At 33.4% G+C, this 19,316-nt stretch overlaps 2 protein-coding genes across 3 annotated transcripts; one reads left to right on the top strand and one right to left on the bottom strand.

Moving 5' to 3' along the window:
* Window positions 1-5,919: 5,919 nt before the first annotated feature.
* On the bottom strand, window positions 5,920-7,033 carry LOC125067949 (B-cell receptor-associated protein 31-like). The gene has a single exon (XM_047676873.1). It carries the CDS (start codon window positions 6,703-6,705, stop codon window positions 6,115-6,117), a length of 591 nt encoding a protein of 196 aa, XP_047532829.1. The 5' UTR covers window positions 6,706-7,033; the 3' UTR covers window positions 5,920-6,114.
* Window positions 7,034-7,948: 915 nt separating this feature from the next.
* On the top strand, window positions 7,949-18,963 carry LOC125067811 (metaxin-1). 2 transcript variants are annotated; one of them, XM_047676598.1, is made up of 6 exons: window positions 7,949-8,122; window positions 8,203-8,349; window positions 8,438-8,707; window positions 9,562-9,796; window positions 16,179-16,327; window positions 18,414-18,963. In XM_047676598.1, exons 1-6 carry the CDS (start codon window positions 8,045-8,047, stop codon window positions 18,537-18,539), a joined length of 1,005 nt encoding a protein of 334 aa, XP_047532554.1. In that variant the 5' UTR covers window positions 7,949-8,044; the 3' UTR covers window positions 18,540-18,963. The 2 variants fall into 2 exon arrangements, with proteins under 2 accessions (XP_047532554.1, XP_047532555.1); XM_047676599.1 differs by lacking the exon at window positions 18,414-18,963 and adding an exon at window positions 16,591-17,596.
* The last annotated feature ends 353 nt before the right edge of the window (window positions 18,964-19,316 follow it).

Below are 19,316 nucleotides of genomic sequence, written 5' to 3'. Positions count from 1 at the left end.
TCCTGTTTCATCCCAACGGAAAACTGTTCTTCTCAACCAACGACCTCGCCCTCCCCTTAGTAAGGGATTCGATAAAGAAGCTCACTCTGCCCTAGTTAGTTCTCCAAAATCTTCCCAGCCTAATGGCTGTGCTCTTATAACTTCAGATAATTCTAAACAAAATCCTGATTTATCCAATATCATCCAACTTTTGCTTTCTTTAATCGATATCATTACCAAGCATAATATCAGTTTACCGTACACTGTCACTGAAAAACTTAATCAGTTCACTCCTTATTCTTTTAATAAAAATGGCGACAATTCTCCAATGGAATTGCAAGAGCATTAGACATAAAAAACATGAAATCATCTCTCTAATTACCTCCTACCATCCTCATATTTTGGCCATCTCGGAGACATGGTTAAAGCCGGGTTCTCGTTTTCGGATTCCTGGATATTCATGTCTCCGCGATGATCATGTTAGTGGATGGGATGGAAGTGCCCTTCTTCTTAAACAATCCCTTATCTATTCATTGATTCCTCTCCCTCACCACTCTCCCTCTTTTAATATTGTAGCCGTCAGGGCTATAAATACAACCTTCGTGTCAATTTATATTCCTTCTCCTAATTCTTCCATTATTTCTGAATTAAGCTCTATCCTCTTAACTCTTCCTATCCCTTTAGTTGTTGTAGGTGACTTCAACTGCCATCATACTATGTGGGGTTCCCTTCAGTGTGAATACCCTTCTGCTCACCTCATTGATTTGTTTGATAATAATAACCTTTGTTTATTAAATGATGGCTCGCCTACTAGAAGAACTCCTCCATCTCAGAATCCCAGTTGTGTTGACTTGTCCTTAACGTCTCCCAATCTGGCCTCTCAGTGTAACTGGAAGGTATTATCCTGCTCATATGGTAGTGATCATCTCCCCATTCTTATCTCCTTATCCCATACTGTTCCTGTCTCGCCTATGCCATTTCCTCCTCTCTTAAAGTTTCGTATCTCGAAGGCTAAGTGGGCAGAATTTCAGCAATGCGTTACAAGCCAGACAGATCAATTTCCTGTAATAACTGTTGAAAACTTTTTACAAACTTATAATGATTTTATTTCTGCTTTATTAAATTCGGCCAATCAATTCATCCCAATTAAAAAGTCTCCTAAAGATTTCATACCTTCCCCCCCTTGGTGGGATTATGAATGCACGGAAATCATCCGCAAACGGGATGAGATGGAAGAGGTCTTTATGGAATTTCCGTCTTTAGAAAACTACTTAAATTTTCAAAGTACAAATGCCAAATCAAAAAGGGAATTATCCTTGAAGAAACGTAACGGCTGGTTTCGTTTCTGTGAGAGTCTTTCTCCCCGAACCCCTTTTTCACTTGTTTGGAAAAAAATTAAAAACTTCCGAGGTTCTTTCAGTGATAGCAATCCTGTTTCTAACGACCCTTCTGTCTGGCTCTATGATTTTTTGGATAGACTGGCTCCACCTTTTGTTCCTCCTGAAAATTGTTTTCCTTCATCTTCCCCTTCTCCTCCTTCCTATGATCGAATGGATGATCCTTTTACACGTGATGAGCTCTGCTCTGTTTTAGACAATCTCCACGACTCCTCTCCTGGTATTGATGGTATTCCTTACTCCTTTCTAAAGAAATGTTCTGACTGTTCAAAATTAATTTTACTCTCTATTCTTAACAAAATTTATGAAACTGGGTTTGTTCCTGAGTCATGGAAACATCAAATCATCATTCCTATCCTTAAACCTCATAAAGATCCTAAAGATCCCTCCTCCTATCGTCCTATTGCCTTATCGTCAGTTCTGGCCAAAATTATGGAACACTTAATAAAAAATAGATTAGAATGGATTCTTGAAAGCAGGAATATCTTGCCAAAATCGCAGTTTGGGTTTAGAAAAGGTATGGGCACGATGGACAGCCTGAGCGTGTTCTCTTCGGAAATTCGCCTGGCCCTCTCAAGGGGACACCATCTTGTTGGTGTCTTTCTTGACGTCACTTCAGCCTATGATAATGTTCTCCTCCCGCTACTCAGGCAGAAAATGCTCCAGCTGAGTCTTCCCGCGAGGATGATTAATGTTATATGTAACCTTTTCATGCAACGTTATATTTCTGTTCGAGTCCAAGGTACTATGCATCCCCCAAGAATAGTATGGAAGGGGTTACCACAGGGATCAGTTTTAAGTCCCATTCTCTATAGTTTATATACTTCTGAACTTGACTCTTCTTGTTCATCCAATTGTAACATATTACAATACGCAGATGATATAGCCCTATATTACGCCTCAGAATCTATCGACGATTGCTCTGTTCGCCTTAATTCTGCTATACAAAATCTTTATATCTGGCTAGAGGATCATGGCTTATCTCTGTCTGGTCCCAAAAGCTCTGCAGTGGTGTTTTCCAGAAAAAGATTGATACCAGATGTTGATATTATTCTGGAAAATGAGACCATCCAAGTAAAAAATAACGTAAAATTTTTGGGGGTATACTTTGACTCTCGTATGACTGGCACGGTCCATCTTAATTACATTAAGGAAAAATGTGAGCTTGGTGTAAATGTTTTGAGGTCTCTTTCAGGTGTGTGGTGGGGTTCTCATCCCTACACTCAGAAACTCCTTTATAACGCCATTGTTCGGAGTCATTTTGATTACGGGTCATTCTTGCTTGAACCGTGTAATAAATCTGCTTTAGCCGATTGGGACAAAATTCAAGCTAAGTGTCTCCGCATCATTTGTGGTGCCATGAAGTCCTCCCCCATAAAAGCTCTCCAAGTAGAATGTCTCGATCCTCCCTTATTTCTTCGTAGACAATATCTTTGTGATAGATTCCTCTACAAAGCTGTTCAAAATTCTTGCCACCCATTACTTACTTCTCTTTGTCACCTTTCAAATTTTATTCCATCTTCAACTTATTGGACTCATAAAGAAGCTCCTTGCCTTTTCAAAAGTTATGAAAAATTTATTGCAGCATCTCCTCTTTTTCAATTTCCTGGTAATCCTTTGTTTGCTGTCCCTTTTGATGCACTTGTTTTTAGGCCCAATGTAATTACATATTTTGGTATTAATAAAGAAGATCCTGGAGCCAACGTTCGGTTTAAAAACCTCTTAAATGAACAGTTTCCCGGGTGGCGAACTATATTTACAGACGCCTCTAAACTATCTGCAGATGACCCTGTGGGTTCAGCGGTGTGGGTTCCTGACATGAAGCTGACCCTTAGTTTTAAATGCTCTCCCAAGACATCTATTTTTTCTGGAGAAACAATAGCTATTTATGAAGCTGTATCCCTGGTAGAATCCCACAACCTTAATAAAACTATAATTTTCACTGATAGTCGCAGTTGTTTAGAAGATATTTTAAAATTTCCCTTACGTTCTAGAGATGTTCACCCAATTAACCTCAAAACTCGGGAACTTCTTTTTAAGTGTCACTCTGCTGGAATTGAGGTAGCCCTTGCTTGGATTCCTGGCCACTCCGGGATTTCTGGCAATGAACAGGCTGATATATGTGCTAAGTGGTCTATTCGCAATGGTACGGAGACTTATGCTAACTGTTTTGCCCAAGATTTACGTTCTCTCGCTAAAATTGATCTGAATAAGCGCTGGAATGATGTATGGAACTTTACCCGTCATGTAAAAGGTAAATTTTATGGCAGTTTGCAACCTAATATTCCATTAAAACCCTGGTTTTCTGAGTTCCGTAACTGCTCTAAATTTTCTACTTCGACAATAATTCGGTTGCGTCTTGGGCATAACTGCAGCCCTCATTTTCTATCGAAAATCAGGGTTCGGGATCACTCTTTGTGTGAATGTGGCCTTGATGAGGGTACCGTTGAACATATTTTCTTTGATTGCACCAGATTTCCTGTTTCACTGTATGATGTTCTTCCTCCTACTTTCCCTCGCCCTTTCAACATGTCCTGTATTTTGTCTTCTTCAGAAATCTCTATTATAACTATTTTATTTAAATATATTGAAAGATATAACATTAAACTTTGAATAAGTTTAAGTATATATTATTTATAGAATAAGTATATTTATGTAGGTAGTTTTATTATTTTATATCTTAGTTGGTGTTGGTGTTAATATATTATATTGTGATGTCCTGTTTGTTTTAGATCGTGCTACTGGTCATTTGGCAGAACGAAAAAGTGCTGTTTTAAGCAACCACGTGTATTTTTCAACCCTGACACTGGCAGAATTGTCAACCTATTGACAGATGCCATAAACATAATAATAATAATAATAATAAAATAATGAGAGCGAACATTCTTTTAGAATTGAGACATAATATTTACACCACATCATAAAACAAAACTTTAAATTGTTAGCTGTTGTTTTTAAAACATCGCTGCCTTGCAGCATAATATACTAACACATATTCCACTATCCGTTTGGCATATGTTTATTAGCTAGGTATTAATTCGGCCTCACATGGAGTACTGTATAGATAATACACTTATACTAGCTAGAGTACTGCTCTCACCTCTGGGCGGGTACTCCCCAGTACCAGCTCCTTCCATTTGAATCCGTATCCAAGGTAGAGCAGCTCGAATTATCGACGATCAATCACTTTCTGATCTGCTCGATCCTTTGGCTCTACGTAGAGATGTTGGATCACTCTGCATCTTCTAACGAATCTTCCATGGGGAATGTTCCGAGGAATTGTTTGGATTAATTCCGGCAGCTGAAAATCACCTTCAAACATCTCATCAAAATTCTAAATTTCACCCGCACCACCTAGATGTTCGAAAATCCACAACAGCGCGATTTTTAGACAATTTCCGCATCGCTCAACCACTCTGTGGAACCAGCTTTCGCCGGCGGTTTTTCCGAACCGATTCGACTTGGAAAACTTCAAAAAAGACCATACTCCTTCCTAAAAGGATGGCAACGCACCTGCAAACCCCCTGGTGTTGCAGATGTCCATGGGCGGTGGTAATCACTTTACGTTATCTCCAAGCTTGTGCTTGGAGATAACATCACTCAATAATATAATTTCACTTTATGTGGTTGTAACAAAATAATTTTATTGATTCATGCAAATTTTATATATTTTAGTCATACCACCTTTATTTCATACTTTGCCATATTATTTGCTGTGAGAGAGAAAATCTCAATATAGATCCAAATCTAAATGTTGCAAGTGCTACCTATTGGATAGATGACAAATCAATGCTGTTATTCTTGTCTATTATGCTCAGTCAATTATCTTGCTTAATTTCGTCCCCTATTACAATTATGCAGTAATAAACAAGACTAGATCCATACGATCCAGTTAAGTTTTAAATAAATTGGTAGGAAGTTCCAAAAATTATACCCAATGTAAACAACAATAACATAAAGTATTATATTGAATCTATAACTTTAAAATTTTACACAGCATTTATGACATATGAAAAATCTACAATTTTCTTAAGTAATCCTTAGTCATTACTAAGGATACTTTTTTTTATTTATCAGACATTACATTTAATGTCTGATAAATAAAAAAAAGTAATGCACCAGCCTATAAATTTCTCATTTCTGGGCTAAAGCCATCATCTTTTTTAAGGAGAAGGTTAACCACTTAAATAGTAGTTGGCAGTAATATTTTCATCAACAATGAAAAAAAACCACTTTATCTTTTTAATTTTGTAATACCATATTGTCAATATCTTTGTGCAGCGTTAAAAATAATTACAAATAATTATCATAATTTCAGATATTTTCACTGATATAATTAATGACTGATTACTTGATTAGGACATGAATCATGTTAAATGCAACAATTATAAATTACATTAAGTACTTAAAGAATATTAAATATAAGACATATTTTTTAGATTGTTAATTTTAAAAATGTAACAGAAATACTACACTTGATTTGTAGGTATATAAATATATTTTTAATTTTTCATAACTTGAACCACATATAAAACATAAGATTATTTTTTTATACACAATGCAACTTTCAAGCGCAATATAAGATTATAAATAACTTCCAAAACATAAATGAGTAAATTAATTCCATATCACAATTTCAATCTTATCCTTACAAGGACAGTACAGCACCAAGACTAGCATATATCCATTTTATAAATGTTTAATTATCACCTTGTGCCTGGGAGCTATTTATTGCCTCCTAATATTTAAGTCTCCATACAGTTGCTTCTTCTTCCAGGTCCTTGATCCTTACTTTTTGATTTTCCAACAAATTCTCAGTTTCATTTAACTTACTCTTTATTTCATCATAATTTTGATTGTCATCTTGAATGTTCTGTTTTATTACTGTAGTCTTAGCAAAATTAACAGTGTCTTCAGCTTTTCTTATTATAGCTTCAGCCTTTAATTGTAATTCATACTGTATAATGATCATTGTAACTAATCTTCTGATGACAAATGATAAAAATATAGCAAAACCAGTTATGTAGAAGTTTCTTTGAGATCTAAATAATTTTACATTCCCCTTCATTTCACTAGCTAGCTGATTATGACCAGGTTCGCTTGAAATAGAATATTTTCTCATTTCTCTGATAGAATCAAATAAAAACAGACTCAAGATACCCAATAGACCGTAGAAATACATAGCAGTTCGCTCTTGAAATATTGAAAATAACCGTGATCGAAAGAAACGATACCATTTTCTCGGACTAAATATGGGTGATATCATAATAATAACGAGAACGATCTCGACGTATAAATATCCAGCAATAAATGTCCATTGAATAGACATGATGAATTTTCTTCACCGGCCGGCTTTCGATTTTTGCTCTAATTGATCCTATATCAGTATAAATACCGTCTTTCCGATCAACGGAGTTTATTACTGCACAAAAAATATATTTTTAACGATGTCAATTAAGTTCACTTATAAAATTAAGACACAGCTAAATTGTTGTATATTCTGCATGTATCGAATTAAATTTTTTATGCACAAAGTTGCATCGCAAGTCGCATCTCGTTAAAACCTAATGAAAATAAACTATAAGTATAAAGACAGATCACACTCACGGAGGAGCTAGGAAATAGGAATATATATTAATTATTAGGAATAAAAATAAAACACAATACAGTGTTGCCGTCAGTATATGCTCATTGTTCACATCCCTACGTGCAAAAAATTCCCCTCTAATACATTTTTCTATAATAGCTCTACAATTCCAATTAAACATTCCTTGAACTTAATATAATAAAAATAATGCTAATTATTTACAAAAGAATAATTACATTTAGTCCTCAAATACATACAAAAATGAATTAAAAATCGTTATTGTACAAGTCATGACCGCATAGAATGGTGGCCAGAATGCAGCAGTATGTTACCGTAGAATCGCAACTCCAATCCTTCGTGCAAATAACGAACCAGCCCTTGTGTCACCAGAGGAAGCAATAAGGCAAGGTTATACTTTTAATGAAGTTCTTGGCTTTTTTAATAATGATAATATTTATTATCTTCACGCTCCGCTATTCGATATTCGATTTGAACTCGAATTCGAATTTTTCATCAATCAAAATCAAATGGAAATAGAGGGAGTCAAGAATGAAAATATTTTAATGAGTTTTGAATGATTAAATGAAATATTAAATAATAGACTTTTTTATAAGTAATAGTTTAATCCCCTTAATTCTTCATAAGTTTAAATAACATAAGGATATGAATGTGTGTATGTCCCAATAAAACCCCGTATTATGATAAATTTCTCCATATTTTGTGAAATTTCCCACGGAGTGGCAGCACAATAGTGTTCTATGATTATGAAAGTTTTCTTATTAAAATATTCTGCCGATGACCAGTATAATAGAAACGAAACGTAAACGTAAAACAAAACAGAAGATATTGTCTGAAACAAAAGATAAATCAAATATTATATATAAATTTAACACAATTTGTACTTTTCATTTTCCTGGCAACTTTTTAAATTGTTATTACTTACTTCTATTCTTGGGTTTTTTATCTGTATTACAATACAATATGATGTTCATGTTGTGCAATATAAAGAAAATTATGAATTATATATGTGACAGTTGTTCTTAATTTTTATGTATTTGTAGTAAATATTCAGAAATATAAAATGGCTAATATTGAATTAGATATATGGCGCGGAGAATGGGGACTTGCTTCTATAGATTTAGAATGTTTAAAAGTCTTAGTAGGTTTAATTTTTATAACCTCTTTTTATTTTAACCGGCACGCAAATTAATTTTATTACCTTTCTGTTTTATTATCTAGACCTATATGAAATTTATTGGCGTACCAGTCAGGGTTCGAGAAGCTAGTAATCCTTTTTTCACGCCTAAAGGATCCCTACCGGTTATGAGAGATGGTAAAACTGTTCTGACAAATTTCGAGGAAGTTGTAGAATATTTAAAATCACTGGTAAGTTAAAGTTATTATCGCTGTTGACAAATTTAAATAAAACATAACCTGATAAAGGATCTTCGAGTGATCAAGAAGTCATTTACAGCATTACAGTACAGATGTTCATCTAAATCAAAAACAAGCCGCTGAAGCCAGTGCCTTCACACAATATTTACGGGATAAACTCTACCCTGCTTACCAGTATGCGTGGTGGGTGGACGAGAAGAACTATGGTGATGTAACAAGACCCACATATGCAAAAGCCTTACAAATTCCTTTTAACTTTTACTATCCCTCCAGATATCAAGGCGCAGCAAAAGAAATGATAGATGCATTATATGGTGAACATTCTGATTTGAAAGAAGTTGAAAAAACAGTAAGTTGTATTATTATATCATAAGATGGTAAAAAAATTTAGGTATAATTTTTTATCATAATTTAAGGTAGTTACATTTTTACGTTTAGTAGAATATTTCATTGAAACTGCACTTAAAAAATTTGAGATTAACTTCAATAATCAATTGTAGTATTGATAATTAATTACATGTATTCTCAATTGTCAATATGACTCAAAATTTAATATATCTATTTATGCTCCGCAAACTATCAAAATGATAATATAATTGTGGTATTTTCATTGGATTTAGACAATATTAATATATATTTTTTATTAAATATGTATGGAATTTCTAAATACTTTATTATATGCTTAAAAATGTTTCTCTCACTTGCACTTCTTCATGACACACTCTTCAACTGTTTATGTGACAAATTTCATCACAATTGGTTTAGTGGCTGTGCTGTGATCAAGTATTAAGTATTATTACTTGATCACAGCAGAACCAATTGTGATGAAATTACAATAGATTTATAGCTTTACCATTAATAATGAATATAAATTATGACATTGATTTTATCAATAATTCAATTAACGTTAACTTAATTTCTCATCTCAGATTTAAAAGGTTAAGTATTAGAACTGAGAGATCACACTTTAGCTAGCATAACTTTTTTATGAATTCTTTACAAATTCTAATAAGCTTTTTTAGAAATGTTTTACACTTTTTTTAATCAACTTCAAAAATGGAGGAGGTTCTCAATTTGACTGTTTTTTTTATTACTATGACAAATATAATGTGATCATTTAGTGATCTTAATTAAATAAGCTATCTAACTATCTAACCAGCAGAAAGAAGATAGTAATGCATAATTTTTATATTTTTTTTCTAGATTTACAATGAAGCTGAAAAGTGTCTGAAGACTCTCTCAGACAGGTTGGGTGAAAGTGAATATTTCTTTGGCAATAGACCATCTTCATTTGATGCAACTGTATTTGCATACCTCGCTCCTCTTGTGAAAACACCTCTTCCCAACGCAACTCTTTCAAATCATGTCAAAGGGATAGCTAATTTGAGCAGATTTGTTGCAAGAATCAGTCAGAAGAATTTTAGAAATGTCACTGATGGTAAAACTTTTCATACAAAATAATCAGAATTTTAACTAATTGAATAAAACACCACTCGTTCCCAAGACAAAGACAGTTTATTAACTTGTATTCCGAGTCTTATATAATTTCCTTTGACAAAGGATAGCGTGATTCAGAAATATGAATAAAATGAACCACGACATCTATTGATATATAACATAAACTAAATATATGAAAATTAAAAATTAAACATTCCGCCCACCATGGACAAAATGTCCATTGTTCCCGTCCACCTTGACCAAACTTTTTTTTCGAAGAAATGGACTGTATAAGTTTTTATTTTAAGAATATTTGTTCAAGGTGGTACAAAACAAAAACCTAAAAAAAATATTTTGCAAGCCAAACGTTATTGTAATATTAAAATACTAAACCAAAACAAAACTAATTATAACAAATAAATGACCTTACTGAGTAATAGGCAAAACACAAATTTTTGTTATTGGTCTCTTAAGCAAGACACCTTTACATCTTAGTGTAACCACCCTCGTAATATCGTCTAAGCCAGGATGTTTTTCTATAATTCTACCTACAAGCCATTTAGCTGGTGGCAGATCATCCTCTTTTATTAAAACTAAATTGCCTATCTCAGGTTCAGGAGTTTTGTTTGCCCACTTGTATCGATGTAGGAATTGAGTAAGATATTCCCTTGACCACCTACGCCAAAAATGTTGTAGCATTTTTTGTGTTAATTGCCATCGTTTTAAAGATGAAATAGATGATGACTCATAATTTTTTTCTGGGACAAGTGTTATCGGTTCACCTATCAAAAAATGTGCTGGTGTTAGAGGTGTGGGATCTTGTGAATTTGAGTTTATTTGTGATAAAGGCCTGGAATTTAAGCAAGCTTCGATTTGGTAGAGCAAAGTTGTAAGTTCCTCGAAGGTTAGTGTGGCATTACCTATTACCCGTCGAAGATGATGCTTAGTGGATTTTATTCCGGCCTCCCAAAGTCCACCGAAGTGTGGGGAATATGGTGGAATAAAGTGCCAAGTTGTGCCGTTGTTTGCCAAACACTCAGCAATTTCTTTCGTTAAAGTTGACTTCTCTTGAGCAAATAAGGTTCTGAGTTCACGCGCGGCACCAACAAAATTTGTTCCGTTGTCGCTAAATAAGTCAGCACAATGACCACGCCTAGCAACAAAACGTTTGAACGCAGCAAGAAAACTTTGTGAAGTGAGATCACTCACAGCTTCCAAATGTATGGCTCTTGTTGCCATACACACAAATAAACATATGTAGCCTTTGTAGGCCCTCAAACCTCTACCTTTAGAAGTTCTGATCTGTATGGGACCTGCGTAATCTACTCCACTGCGATAAAATGCTCGGATTGGCGTTACTCGAACTGGTGGCAACTGCCCCATCAGTTGATTTCTTGTCAGTGCAGCGTATCGTGCGCAGACCACACATTTACGAACAACCATTTTCACGCGGTTTTTTGCATCAAGAACCCAGTATTTACTTCGTAGATAATTTAACATTAATTGTGGTCCGCCGTGTAAAGTATTCATATGAGTTTCTGCCAGGATTAGACTGGTAAGGTGAGATTTTGAAGGAAGTATTATTGGATGTTTTGTGTCCGATTTTATTTCAGCTTGCTCCAGTCGACCACCAACTCTTAAGATACCTGCTCCATCTAGAAACGGATTCAAAGAGGTAAGTTTACTTTTCTTGAATACTTTATTTCTTTCTTTAATATCCTTTAATTCCCGCTGAAAATTCACTGCTTGACATTGCTTAATGCAAATACTCAGAGCTTCATTCAATTCAGTACTAGTTAGCCATACTGGAAATTGGTTATTCAATATTCTTAGCTTCTTAATAAATCTTCTGCAGTATGCTAAAACTCTAACTAATTTGCGCAGAGAAGAAAATTTAGTCCACAATTCTAATTGACTTTGTTCTGTTACACAGTAAACTCTATTTGCTTTCTCTTCTAAGTTAGTATGTAATGGACATGTTCTATCAAATTTTACTGATCGATTTTTCAACCATGCTGGACCTGTTTTCCATAGCTGAAACTCTGCTACTTCAGATGGATTAATCCCACGTGACGCACAATCTGCTGGGTTGTCACCAGATGATACGTGTGACCATTGATCTCTATTTAAGATGTTAAGGATTTCAGAAACTCGATTGGCTACAAAAGTTTTCCAATGGCTTGGATGATTGCTTAGCCAGGCTAACACAACGGTAGAGTCTGTCCATGCGTGTATACAAGATTTTGGTACTTTTAATACTGCTGAGACTTCCTGTAATAATTTAGCCAACAGAACAGCTCCACACAATTCAAGCCTTGGAATTGAAATTTGTTTAATAGGTGCTACTCTTGTTTTTGCAGTCACCAGATGGACATTTACATTTCCAACATCGTCTACAACACGCATATAAACAACAGCAGCATATGCTTCATTGGACGCATCGCAGAATCCATGTAGTTCTGAAGTATTGTTTTTCTCACTGAAATTAATCCATCGTGGAAGACGAACATTTGTAAGTTCAATGAGTTCTTCTCGATAATTAATCCAATCATTTAAAAGCTTAGATGGCAATTCGTCATCCCATTCTATCCCGCTTAACCATAGCTTTTGAATAATTATTTTTGCTTTAATTATTGCTGGTGATAGCCATCCCATAGGGTCAAACAATTTCCCAATATCTGAAATAATTTTCCTTTTTGTTACAGGTTTACTTATAGGTGGCAGCTGTACAGAATACTCAAAATTATCGGTTCGTCTATTCCAGGTAAGTCCTAAAATTTTTACTACTTCATCATTTTTTAATTCGATATTGCTTGTTATTGCTTTGTTTCCTTTGCTTATTTCATTAAGTAGTTCATCATCATTGCTCGACCATTTTTGTAATTCAAAACCTCCTTTTCGTAACAGTTCATTCATTTCTAGGAATATTTGTTTTCCTTCGGCTACAGTTTGACATCCGGTAAGTAAATCGTCCATATAAAAATCTTGAAATACCCTTGAAGCTGCTAATTGGAATTGGTTTCCATCATCATAGGCTACTTGATGTAGTGTTCTCACTGCCAAGTAGGGTGCTGACGCAGTTCCAAACGTGACTCGGACTAAACGCAAATGTTGTATTTCCTTTGTATTGTCTTCTCTCCACAGCAAACGTTGATAGTCTGCATCTTCTTCTGTCACTTTTATTTGTCTGTACATCTTGACTATGTCAGCTGTTAAGCAAATGGGATGAAGTCTCCACCTCATAAGGATGTGCCTTAAATCAGATTGTAAGGTAGGACCTACAAGAAGATTGCTGTTAAGAGAAACACCATTACTGTCACGACTAGAAGCGTTAAAAACTATTCGAAATTTAGTAGTCGTTTTATCTTCTCGGACTACTTCATGATAAGGTAAGTAAACCGCTGTTGGATTTTTAATTTCCTCTATAGGTATTTCTTGCATATGACCGAGTTTTAAATATTCTGAAATAACATTAGAGTATTGAGATTTCAAATCCGGTGATTTATTAAATCTTTTTTCTAACATTAGAAATCTTCTCAATGCAATATCACGTGAATTTCCATATTTACAGCTTGGATCAGCATCCTTAAAAGGTAATTTGACAATATACCTGCCAAAATCATCGCGTTTGGTCGTTTCTTTAAATATCTCTTCACACCGTTTTTCCTCCGGAGTAAATTGTTTCTCCAGCGTGAAATTTTCAGATTCAAGCTCCCAAAATTGTTTAAGATTAAATTCTTCGTTAGTTATATTGGTATGCAAACTTGTGATAGTACTATTAAAGGAAGTATTGGTTTCGCTATCACAACTAGCTTTGCCCGATAAAATCCAACCCAGTCTGGTGTTTTGTGCAATTGGTGTTCCAGGCGGGCCTCTCATGAATCCTTCAGTAATAATCTGACAGTAGACTTCAGCGCCAAGTAATAGATCGATTTTATTTGGTACATTAAACATTGGATCCGCTAACTTCAAAACTGGTAAATTTGGCCACAGTTGGACCTTAAGTTTTCTTACAGGGAGAAATGAAGTTAGTTTACTTAGCACGAGTGCTTTAACTTTTATGGTAAAAGTAGGATCGTGGAGCGATTGAAGCTTTACAAATACTACGTATTTGGAATTAAGTGAGGAATTTCCCTCACCCCCCACTCCAGTGATAACACTATTACATTGTATTTTCTTAAGCCCAAGCAATTGAGCTGCAGACTCCGTAATAAACGATGCCTGCGATCCCTGGTCTAATAAAGACCTTAATGTTAAGTGCGACCCTTTGCTAGATACAGCGTTCACTAAAGCTGTTGCTAATATAACTTGACAGTTAGTGTTAGAAAAACAAGTTGTAATGTTGTTGATTTTGGTCTCGTCTTTTGGTGTTTCGTTGACTAACATATTAGTATTAATGTTATCATTTGATGATTCATGTAGCAAGGAATGATGTTTTCGTTTACAAATTCTACACCGTGTGGGCAAACGACACGATGTCACTGAATGATTTGCTCCTAAGCAATTGAAACACAATCCTGACTTTTGGACGAAGTTACGACGTGATAGCAAATTTTCGTTAGCAAATTCTTTACAAGTCCCGAGCTTATGACTAGTATCAGAACAATAGCTACATGACGAAAATTTATTCGCACTGACATTATTGACAACGTGATGAGACTTAGTGACAGTACTTTTTGTAAATTTACTACATAAAAACTCCAGCGACCTGAATCTATGCTCTATAAATTCTAAAAACTGTTCTAGTGTTGGCAATTCATTATTTAAACTACAAACTTTAGCTTCCCACTGCTTGCGAGATTCGTTATCTAATTTAGAACATAATATATAAATTACAATGAGATCCCAACTTTCTATGTTAACACCTTCATTTTTTAAACCATTAAGACATTCGTTTGTGGTATCAAAAAGCTCTTTTAAACAGTTAGATGATTCGGTTGTTACATTTTTTTGACTAAAGAATCTTTTAAAAATACAATCAGTTATAAATTTCTTATTATTAAATCTATGTTCTAAAGTATTCCAACAAGTTAAATAGTTTTCACTGGTAATCGGTAGATGTCGCAACAGTTGCTCAGCTTCGCCTGTTAGATAACTCTTCAAATAATGAAGCTTCTGTACGTCATCCAATGAGTTATTCTTGTGTACAAGAGAGAGAAACAGATCTCGAAATGTAGTCCACTGAGAGTAATGACCAGAGAATGTAGGTATAGAGATTCTAGGTAACTTTACGCAGTTCTGGTTACCTTCAGCTTTCACACAATCGGAAGTGGCTTTATCGGTATGGTAGTATAGATGATCCTTCATTGCTGTTTTGTAATCTATATACAAATCTTCAGCCTTACTATACATATCACTTGTATTGTACTCCGATTTCACATACTCTTCCTTCTTACACTCAACTATTAATTTACGATGTGTTTCTTCAAATGAAAACCATTGTTTTTCCAAAGATTCAAGCCTAGTTTCTATGTAGCTCATTGTAATCCTCTCCTTTGGAGATTTCTTAAAGTTTATGTAGCTTCTTTCTATCTTTTTAATAACGTCATCTTGTAACCTTATCCAGGCATCCATTTTTTTTTTTCAAGAAAATATCTATGTTTCAACTAATAGGTAAAATTTGCTAAGATAAAAATTTTCCAATTTTTTCTAAGTCTAAAATCAGCAAATTATTCTAAGTTAAATTTTCACGTTTTTTTTTCTAAGTCCAATATTCCCAAATTTTTCTAAGTGTTTGAATACTTAGACGAAATTTGACGTGGATTCCTCGGACTAGTCACAATATTGATGATGATAAGCCAAATTTTTCTAAGTCCCAACTCACTGTGCTTGCTTGATTATTCACTACTTTATTGTTATTATATAAGTACTTACAGTTTTTTTTCTATTGCACTATCACATTCACTTAACTGCCATTTTTACCTTGATACTTCATCCGACTCGATAGGACCATGAATAAAACACCACTCGTTCCCAAGACAAAGACAGTTTATTAACTTGTATTCCGAGTCTTATATAATTTCCTTTGACAAAGGATAGCGTGATTCAGAAATATGAATAAAATGAACCACGACATCTATTGATATATAACATAAACTAAATATATGAAAATTAAAAATTAAACACTAATTATTGTTAAATATCCATCTGTTATTGTTTCTGCTATATCACTATGTGAAAACATAAGTATATGACCAACTACATTTAAACTGTTAGTTGTTAAGACATTGGATAAATTATTATTTAAGTCATAAATCATTTATATCTGCATATAAACAAACTGGTAAAAATCACTAAAACAAATTGAGAGTTACAATATAAATATTATATTTAAAGTGTATATTATATTAGTATACATTAAACATGTGTTAATTGCATTTCAGAGTACAATAGACAGAATAAGAAACAATCTCAGGGCACTCAGTCGGAGCGCGAGGCGCAGTTTCCGAATGCGACGCGCAACAAAGTGCTTGCTGGATTGTTCGCCACACTCGCCATGACTGGTTATGCTGTGGCCACTGGCATGTTTCAGGTATACCTTTACAGTTTAATTTTGGCCTGTGGTTTAAGCCTGAATCAGCTAAATTTATTTAATTACGAATTGATATAAAATTATATCACTCTCGCATCTTTTTTATTTTATTTTTAATTTTGGAAAATTAGAAATGCATGCAAGTAGAGTGGACAAGATCTTATCAGTTGTATGTTAAAAATCTATGAAAAATCCGTTCTTATCTTTCTTGCATGTAAAGATAGTTGTATTCTTATTCATTCTCACATCATTTGTTTGTTCAGGACATGAAAGATTTCCAGCACTCGCAAGATTACAGCGAGATGTTTGAGAATGAAGAAGATGACAACTGATATTGAGCCAGCTGTTGACAACACACAACTGAGACGCATCACCTGTAGCGGAATTTGCACTAATAATTATTCTTTTTACACACAAATTGATACATTCTATTTTATTAAAAATATTTATCTTATTTTTACCATTGCATTTAATAATAGTATAAAGAAACTGCCGATTTTTGCTAATTTCTTTATTTCCATGTGTGTGAAAAGACAAAGTATGTTGCATATATTTATATAATTAAATATCATACTGTGAATCAGTCCCAGAACGTGTTGATCCATAGTAGACACTTGTCCATAGTTACACAAGCAATATATATTAAATCTGCTGGACAAAAATCTTTAAATAATAATATAATTCATTAGAGCTTACCTCATAATTTGTCCAAGAGTTGATGGTGGCTTTTATTATTAGAACAAAATTATCTGTAAATATAGGTAATAATGTAAAAAAAAACTAACGAATAAGAAACAAAATACGAAATATTGTTCCTGTTTTCCATTGAATTTATTGTAACAGCATATTTTATATAGTTAGAATACTTTGTTTTTTTCAACTGCTGATATGATTTGCAGTTTAGTTTTGGTTTCTAATTAAAATCCTTTTATAAACTTTGTTAACTGTGATGATTCATCATCACTAATTAAAATAGACTGGCATTTATGTATTTACTTAATATTATTTGGGTGAGTAAAAAGAGGGTAAAAGCGGATGATTGCGAAATTTAATAATTATTTTATTTAGATTTTGTTAAAAAGCTACATTCAATATGTATAAAGCATTGAATATCAATGTAGTTTGTAAGATAGGATTAGAAACCGAATGCGTAGTTTTGATTTACTTGTTAGTTTCGTCTTTATAGAGGAATTGTTCACTGCAACGAGTGAGTGTGATTCGTTTGTTTTAATTTATTAGTGAAGCATGAATAAATATTGTTTGTTACAATTCGTTAATGTCTTTTATCCCTTTTTTATTATTATTAGTTTTCATAATTTATTTACATGTATAAATTGTACAAAATATGTTTAAATATTGTAATTAGTAGATTACATGTTTCGTTATATTTGCTTCATTTGCTCATATTGCGCAAATATGTAAATGGCGAGTTTTCGTCAACTTAGTAGTACAACAAAATAGGCAAATAAGGCAAATATTTGCATTGACTATCTAGTAATTTCGTTCAGTAGCATTGTAGCATTGGTATCGCTCTTTCATTATTTTATAAAAAGGCAGATATTTTGACATATTTGAGTTAATATGTTTTCCTAAGTTAAGACACCAAATACTTTTTAAATAATGAAATATCGGTACGAGTACACGTTAGGCCAAGTGAGGTGCCGCCTGTAGATTTGGTTGAAATCAACGCTCGAAGCTATTCGACGGTATCATTTAATCATATGAGGTATTAGATTTTCGTATCAGTTTTTATTTTGCACACCTCGAAGCGAAGTGGCGTCATATGACATAGTATACTAGTATATTGTTGGTTAAAATAATAAGTTTTAAAATAGATGATTATTTTTTAAAAACTTCGAAAGTATATTTCAAATATTTAATTATTTGATTTACATCTATCAAAAAATCAAAAGGCCTCAGTAGCCTTCTTACGCTTCTTTAGAACAGCAATCCTTATTTATTAAAAAAAAAAAAAAAAACGCAAAACCTCTTATTTTTAAGTAATTCGGAGCGAATTAAAAGTCTGAACCATCAAAAAACCAAATGTTGAGTCCAAAAAACGCTAATATTTATGATAATTCCACAGCGATTTTCAACTTGGAGCTGGAATAATACATTACTCGTCAATCGCTTCCGCATCGCTAAAAAACATCTGGAGAAAATAAGACGATTGAGAGCATTAAAGCCAAAGGAAGAAAATGCCGCGTCTTAAATTGGAAATTCTGCTAAAAATTCATTTAAATTCTATTTACGTCTTAATAATAAGGGTTTGTTCAAAGGATTTAGACTTTTTTGATTGCCGTTGGATACATGGAGATTGCTTAGTATTTAAAAAAATAAATATATTAAATAATAAGATGAACAATTATTTGAAGTACAGTATCCATATTATCTACTGGAGCCGTACTTTTCACAATAGAAAATTGGAAAGTTAGTGAGATAGTTTAGTTTAATACTATTATAAGCCTGTTACATGTTTACAAAACGAATTATTTAACTCCGTATGTTCAAGTTGAATGTAATTTTACATTATAGTAAATAACATATATTTAATAAAGGCCTCCTAAAAAGATTGAAGTTGGCAACAAGTAAGTTGGTCTCGATAAGATAAGGCTACTTGTTGCACCCTATGCAACTTTATACATTCCTATTTGTTATGAATGTTATAATTGGAGTGCAATAAAAAAATAAACATAATACTGCCTATTAATAAATCGAAATATTCTTTAAGCAGGTCTTATAAGAAGTTATATTAAATTATACCATATTTGTGTTATTAAAACTAACAAATATAAAATAAAGAGGACTTCAAATGATAATATTTATGTTAATGAGAGCGTAGTAATCAATTCATATATTTTTTAAATTGTACAAACTAAATGATGTTAAAAAAAATTATGTTGGGCAACACATGGTTCGGTTTATTACGCAAAATATTGAATAAAAAACATGTTACCTTTTAAAAAAAAATAGCTAGCCAAGGGTGCAA

Source organism: Vanessa atalanta, chromosome 12, assembly GCF_905147765.1.
Source record: "Vanessa atalanta chromosome 12, ilVanAtal1.2, whole genome shotgun sequence".
In the NCBI taxonomy this organism is placed as follows: Eukaryota; Metazoa; Arthropoda; class Insecta; order Lepidoptera; family Nymphalidae; genus Vanessa; species Vanessa atalanta.
The sequence above is the reverse complement of the archived record's forward strand: the minus strand, read 5'-3'. Positions and strand labels throughout refer to the sequence as shown.